Source organism: Microtus ochrogaster, chromosome 8 (assembly GCF_000317375.1).
Source record: "Microtus ochrogaster isolate Prairie Vole_2 chromosome 8, MicOch1.0, whole genome shotgun sequence".
Taxonomy (NCBI): domain Eukaryota; kingdom Metazoa; phylum Chordata; class Mammalia; order Rodentia; family Cricetidae; genus Microtus; species Microtus ochrogaster.
Window position 1 is genome coordinate 1,245,273 of NC_022015.1, and position 7,918 is coordinate 1,253,190.

The following is a 7,918-nucleotide window of genomic DNA, read 5'->3' on the forward strand; positions in this document are numbered from 1 at the left end:
AAAAAATCCAAAAGATGAATCAAAAGATATTAAAACATAGGAGAAAAACCTTTAGATGATTATTTAAATTCAGTTCTACTATTGCCAATACTGGCATTGAAACATATATTCTGAATAAACATTCTACACACCATTTCAAGATTGGGTATATGGAATGGAGCAAAGGAGGGAGAAAGGGAAGAGGAGAGAAGGGAGCAAGCAGGGGCCTTTCCTCTTTTCTTTTTTTCCCGAGACAGGGTTTCTCTGTAGCTATGGAGTCTGTCCTGGAACTAGCTCTGTAGAGCAGGCTGTCCTCAAACTCACAGTGATCTGCTTGCCTCTGCCTCCTGAGTGCTGGGATTAATGGTGTGCACCACCACCGCCCAGCGGGCCTTTCCTTTTTTTTAACCACAAGATAATCAAAGAGCTTTGGTTGAAAATATTCAATCACGCTGTGAACCCCAAGTTAGTATTTGTGTTAAATAAAATGAGCCATGGGTCAGGAGGCTGAGTTAGCAACTAGTTGAGAGAAAGTAACCCGAGCATCAGAGAACATCTGAAGAGCTAGAGGGATTCTGAGTGGCGGAGGGGAGAACGTGCTTTCAGGAGACTAACGAAGACAGAAGGTTAGCTAGTCGCTAGTCAATTACTCCGAGCCGGCAGCAACAGAGTCAGGCCAGTGACAGAGCTGTCCCTGTGGGAACAGAATTCCCACCACACTGCAGTATGATTGGCCTGGCTGCTACTGGAGAAGCAACCGAGTAACTGCAGAGTTGTAGTTTCTGGCTGGAATAGCAGCAGATTAAGGTGAACCACTGTGTTGAAAACAAAACAACAAGCTTCCCGTCCCCTGCCCTAGCCAGAGTGTGAAGCATACATATGCTTCTCCAGGAGACATGAACACAAACCCTCTTCTGTACACTAGTACCAACAACAAGATCAGCACCTCCTTTGCCATAGCATCCCATACGCCTCAACTATTAACACTTGCGCTCCAGGCAACTGTAAAGGCAGTTACTTCAATAAAGGAGATAACTCAAAGCCCACTGGAACTAGAGACACTAAGAAAAATGAACACATCTTTGTAACTTGTTCTAAGAAATACAACCCAAGGGCACACCACACAGTACATATGCACAAAGCAGGAAGGCTGTGACGGTGACAATTTTGTGGGGCCACCAGTGGACCACATGAGCAGTCTGCCACAGACCAGAAAGCTGTTTTTTGATTTTTCTTTTTCTTTTTTTTTTATATTTATTTATTTATTTCTTATGTATACAATATTCTGTCTGTATGTCCTGAAGGCCAGAAGAGGGCGCCACATGTGAGCCACCATGTGGTTGCTGGGAATTGAACTCAGGACCTTTGGAAGAGCAGGCAATGCTCTTAATCTCTGAGCCATCTCTCCAGCCCATGTTTTTTGATTTTTCAAGACAGGGTTTCTCTGTGTAGTTCTGGCTGTCTTGGAACCTGCTCTGTAGACCATGCTGGCCTCGAACTCAAAGATTCACCTGCTTCTGCCTCCCAAGTGCTGGAGCTAAAGGTGTGTGCCACCACCACACAGGAGGACTGTACTTTTCATCAGAAACTACAGAAGGGAGCCTCAGGAGCCATTCATCAACAGATGCTTTTGTTTGGCCTATACTGTTTCTTAACAGCATTGTTGCCATTATTTAAAATTTAGAGATTTCACCTAAGAAAGCCTGGGTTCATATGAAAAACTGGAAGATTTTCTAACATCAGGCCAGCAGCACCTCAAGAAATTAACTGAAACTAGTGGCTGTTTATTTTAGATGGGTATGTGCTCTTCAAATCAAAATAGTCTACAACCTGTGACGGATCGTGCCTGTAATCCCAGCACTAGGGAAGCAGAGACAGGAAGACTAAGTTGCACATAAGTTTTGGGTCAGTCTGACTACATACTAGTTCTAGAACAGACAGAGAAACAGAGTGAGATCTTGATCAAACAAACAGCTCAGTGTAAGAGAGTATACTGCTAGTCCAGGAAGCTGGGGACGGCTCAGTGTAAGACAGTATACTGCTTGTCCAGGGAACCCAAGTGTGATTTCCAGCACCCACATCAGACTCACACTGCCTGTTACCACAGCTCCATAAAACTTGAAGTCTCTGGCCTCCATGGGCATCTATATATATATATGCACACACCCACACAAACATACAAATAGCCGGGCGGTGATGGTGCACGCCTGTCATCCCAGCACTCGGGAGGCAGAGGCAGGCGGATCTCTGTGAGTTCGAGACCAGCCTGGTCTACAAAGGGAGTTCCAGGACAGGCTCCAGAAACCACAGAGAAACCCTGTCTCGAAAAAACCAAAAAAAAAAAACAAAAAAAAACAAACATACAAATAAATAAAAACAAAATAAATCTTTGTGGGTGAAAAAAGACTCTATTTGTAATCCAAAATGAAAATAAAATGTGTTGTAAAAAATCATTCTATTGCCAGGCAGTGGTGGTGGCGCACGCCTTTAATCCCAGCACTCAGGGATGCAGAGGCAGGTGGATTTCTGTGCATTCAAGGCCAGCCTGGTCTACAGAGCGAGTTCCAAGACAGAGCTGTTACACAGAGAAACCATGTGGGGAGAGAGGGGCGACTGGAACTTGGGCTGGAATGACGGCTTAGTGGTTAAAAATACTTGCTGCTCTTCCAGAGGCCCAATTTCACCCAGACATATCAGGCGCCTCACAGTTGTCTATAACTCCAGCTCTAGGGGAATCTGATGTCTCTAGCCGCTGCAAGCACGTGCCCTCACATGCACATACCCACACGCAAACACACACATCTACACAAACTTAAAATAAATAAAAATTTTAAAGCAACCAGAACTTTGCTTCCCCAAATATCATCCTTCTAGCTTATCTTTTTCCAAAGTCTTGAACTCCCTTTCATTCTGCATTGTTTATTAACTCTTCTTGTCTCATTAAATTACAAATTCTACTACAGAAAGAATATTTTTCTATTTTTTTCTATCACTTTTATCTAGCACCCTTGAAACAATGCCTGGAACACTGTGCACTCTCAATAAGTATGTACTGAAATTTATGATACCAGTCTGACTCATACAGTAAGCAACTGTTCTTTCTCATCTACCTTAGTATTCTTTCTAAATCTGCTGTTCACATTTAACTCTCATTTAGAGAAACAATTCAGATAACAAACAACAGAAAGAAGCAACAATTCATCTTCTCAATATAAAAGAATCATCCTGGGGCTGGAGAGTTGGCTCAGAGGTTAAAAGCATTGCCTGCTCTTCCAAAGTTCCTGAGTTCAATTCCCAGCAACCACATGGTGGCTCACAACCATCTGCAATGGGGTCTGGTGCCCTCTTCTGGCCTGCAGGCATACACACAGACAGAACATTATATACATAATAAATAAATAAATAAATGTTTTAAAAAGAAAAGTGCTCAGAAATATATTTTTAAAAAAATAAATAAAAGAATCATCCTTTAGGAAATCCTTGATCTTACTGTCAGCCTGAGGAGGAGACAGAATGACAGAACACTACCATTACCTCCTAACCCTTTTTAGCACCAATCAGCAGGCTGTGTGAAGACAGTGTTCCCCTCCCAAATTAGATCTATTCCTACCAAAAGACCATGATGATAGCCAATCGGGAGATAGCTTCTAGGGAGCCCAACCATTCCCCTCCCACCTGTAAAGCCTGCATCTGACCCTGACCTTCAGGGTCAGGCCCACTATATGTGAAGAGAAAGTGGGGACCCCGCGTGGGTGGAGCACTAACTTACGCTGTGAGTAAAGCAGGATCTGAAACTCCAGAAGGGCACAAGTGAAAAGCTGAAACACATTCTCCACCCCAAGCAGTTCAAAAACCTCTTTGACAGGGAAGTCAAACAGAGGAAGTTCATTGGTACTTGGTCTCTGGCAGATTATTGGCCCATAGACCCCAGAAAACTTTAGCGAGCGGCCAGGAGGTGGAAGTGGCACCTCATAGAGTACATTGTATATGTAGCTCTCAAGGGGCAGAGGAGGGGGCTGAGGTGATGTGACCGCCTGGTGGAGCTGCTGCAGCACACTCCGACATGCCTTCATGAAGGACATAGGAGTGATGAGGCAGATGCATTTAGAGACATAGAGCGTGTCCCGGCTAATGTCATAGGAGTTGAAGCGCTGCAGCTTGGTTCCAGGAATGCCTTCACCATCTTCCATACCACTTTGGTCTCCACCATCAGCAAGTGGAGCATGAAGGACATCATACTCAGCGTTGTGCATGTGGTAGAGGGTCTGCATTGCACTGCAGATCTGCTTGCTGGTCACTTCTTCATAAAAGGTGAGGGCAAACCCAAATGTCCGAGAGCCATCCTCCCTTGTGATAATAAAGGCATGGAACTGTGGCTCCCTGGGATCAGCCTGGGTCTTGAATGACAGCCCTTTGGGCATGCACAGCTGCAAAAGACAACAGGAAAACAAGTAGTGAGAGCATTCCTTGTCCTCTTCAGAACACATATCAGTTAGCAAGAATCTACTGTGTTGGACACCATCTACCAAAAGCTCTCCCACACTAATTCAATACACACACTGACTCACTATTATATATCTGTCTGACACAATAGAAACACTTTTTTTTTACCAATTTAATACATTGATCAAATACAGAATCATGAGAAATGTGTTCTATAATCCTTTCTTCAAGAACTACTAGTGTTGGGGTATACTTCAATGATGTGCTTGTCAGACATAAATAAGGCCATGAGTCTACTAAGCCACAACACCCCCAAAAAATAAAATAAAACAAGTACTCGATGAAGAAGCACTGCTACAACACCCAGGATTCATGACCCTACCATAAGCTACTGTGCATAATTACATGGCTAATAAATACTAACCATTCCCACTGCATCCTGGTCAAAGGGGTTCCAGTCTACATTCTCAGGGTATCGGGCAAGGACCTTAGACTTGAATGTTCGTCTCAATGGCGTCTGCTCAAAGTTTTCTCCTGTAAGAAGAATGAAGCAAATAATCTCCACAAAGTCCCTTAAATCACAGGTTTAGGAACACAAAGTGTGGCAGTCCAGCAAGGAACAGAAATGAAGGCAAGGGGTTAGTATGCCAGCCACCTAAGTAAGAAAGGCATCGAAAGTTACTATGTCAATAAGGAGCTGAAAAAGTATAGCGTAGTTAATAGTGGACACCACTACCCTCATAAATGAAATCACTGCTATAAGCCCAGTGGTTAATTTTCTTGTAAAAGAGGGAGAAAGCACAAGGAATCAAACTGGATTGCCCATCGCCCACTCCCCCAAAGTCACATTTAATTTGCCTAAAATCAAATAAAAACATTGCAGAAGCATATCATTTTAAGAATAAGTTATATACTTCTGTGATAATAAAAATACAAAAACATTAAGACTTCAGGAATGCTATTAATGGGTTATTTTATCAGTTCAGATTCATCCGAAATTGCTAGAATTTTTAGTTTCTGCCTCCTCGTAAAAACGCTAGCATCTGCTAAAGTAATAACATTAAAGTGAGGAGTGAAAGAGCCAAAAATCCTGCCACCTAGAGAGACACAAATCTGAGAAATCTACTGCTCAAAAAGGCACAAGATGGTTAAAAGGCCAGAGTCTAAATGCCACTTTTAGAAAGACTGAGAACCGGAAAGCTCTGGGTGTGCTCAATTTTGTTTTGTTTTTACCTTCAGTCGTACTTGAAATGAAAGGGCTGGCACCATCCCTGGCTTTAGAAGCCTGAATGTACTGGCATAATGCTATATAATAAATGAAATAACAGAGTATTACAATAAAGCAGTATTATTCAAACTTTTTGACCATGACTCCAGAACAAGACACATTTTATGTCACAAAGCAATAAACGCATACACATGTGTATAAATGTGTGTGTATATATACTCACACACACACACACACACACACACACACACACATATACATAAATATTTGCTTAAAACAAAAAATCCACAAAATAATACTTACCTTTACTTTATATGATATTCTATTTTAAAACAGACTGGCTGAGTGTTATACACCTGTAATCGCAGAGCTCGGGAGACTAAAGTGGCATGGAGCCTGTGTGTGCATACTAGTTAGTCTGCATGTGTACACACTGTCTCTCTGACAGCCCTGGCTGGCCTCGAACTCACTATCTAGACCAGGCTGGCCTCAAACTCACAGACACCCACCTGCCTTTGCCTCCCAAGTGCTGGGATTACAGGTGTGCCTACCACACCCATGGGGGCTGGAAATTATTAGGGAGATGCACTGCTCATCATTACTGGATGACACAGGCCTGAGGATAGAAAGCTCCTCACCAAAAATCACCCCACAGGCATCTCACAGGTTTCTTTCTTAGAGCTGGAGATGTAGCTCAGTCGATAGTGTTTGCTTAGCATGTACAAAGCACCACATGAAACCAGCTATAATAAATAGTACACATCTTTTATCCCAGGACACTGGAGGAGAAGGCAAGATCAAAGTTCAAGGTCAGGACTCAACAGTGTGCTCACAAGCAGCACTAACTCCAGTTCTGGGGGATCTGATGTCCTTTTCTGGCAATGCATGCATATGGTACACATACAAATAAGCACACATACATACATACATACAAATAATTTAAAAACTTTAAGTATAAGGTCATCTTGCCGACAGAGTTTGAGGCCAGTCCAAGCTATAAGAAACCCTGGGGGGGGGGGTAGTCCTAAGGCACCTATTTAGAAAACTAAAAACTCTACTTAGACATATTGTTTTCTAATTAAAATCTTTTTCATCCACTCTGAGTTTTGTCCTAGTCCGTAATTTTCAACTTCTGTCAAGACACAACTTTCCTTCTGTTAGTAAAGCAAGTACCAACCACACTTTCAATTTCTCTCATCTTCCAATTCCTTCTTCTCAACAGATCCCTCTGAAACTTTCAAATATTTATTTATTTATTATGTATACAATGTTCTGTCTGTGTGTATGCCTGCAGGCCAGAAGAGGGCACCAGACCTCATTACAGATGGTTTTGAGCCACCCTGTGGTTGCTGGGAATTGAACTCAGGACCTTTGGAAGAGCAGGCAATGCTCTTAACCGCTGAGCCATCTCTCCAGCCCTTGAAACTTTCGTTTTTAGTGCACTTCATCTCTCCAAATACATTTCATCTTCACTCAGGAAGACTGGCACCATGGCAGACAGCTGCGACAGCTACAAGAAAGGACTGCAGCTTATGCAGAGCTAGTCCCTGCTCTCAGCAGCACCTGCTGAGATCCACCATGGCAGGCCTGAACTCAGGGCATTAAGTAATCAAGCAGCAAGTAGCTGACATAATGATCCTGACTACAGTCAAAATTCTCAGAGGGTATTTTTAAACCACCTCAGTTCTGAGAGGAGATTAACTGTTTCTTCTTTCTTTTTTTTTTTTTTGTTTGTTTCTTCTTTCTAAGCTTCCAAAACTTGCTATGTTAGCTCATTTCTTCCTAGCTTACCTAAAAAATCCAGAGAGAAATCTACAAAATACCTGAACATACACAGCGGTCAGGGCGGCTACCACTGTTCTAACTAAAAACTTCTGGAGAAAGTTATCCTAAGATGGCTATGAAGCTTCCCTCAGACAAGATGAGCACTCAGATGACAGAATACGGAAAAACAGCAGCCTAGGTGGTAAAGAGTGGAATCAGGGGCTGGAGAGAGGGCTGAGAGTCTAAAAGCACTGACTGATCTCACCATGGGCATGGGTTTGATTCTTATTTACATAGCAGCTCATGACCATCTATAACTCCAGTTCCAGTTCTAGGGGCCTCCTCTGGCACCAGGTACCCACAAGGTACACATACATACATGCAGACAAAACACTTAAACACATAATTTTTTAATATTTCATATACAGTTTTATAATTTATATAAACAAACCTCTTTATACATTTTATGTAAATAAAACTCTCTTTTTTAGTGTAAAATAAGAG

General features: G+C 42.4%; 1 protein-coding gene across 1 annotated transcript in view; it reads right to left on the reverse strand.

Moving 5' to 3' along the window:
• Positions 1 to 7,918, reverse strand: part of Dennd5a (DENN domain containing 5A) — an 81,013-nt gene that overhangs the window by 40,018 nt on the left and 33,077 nt on the right. Inside the window, exons 4-6 of the mRNA XM_013347689.2 lie at positions 5,656 to 5,727; positions 4,847 to 4,956; positions 3,749 to 4,406 (exon numbers count right to left, since the gene is read on the reverse strand). Of these exons, the coding sequence (XP_013203143.2) occupies positions 3,749 to 4,406; positions 4,847 to 4,956; positions 5,656 to 5,727 (840 nt within the window). The remainder of the gene's footprint in view (positions 1 to 3,748; positions 4,407 to 4,846; positions 4,957 to 5,655; positions 5,728 to 7,918) is intronic.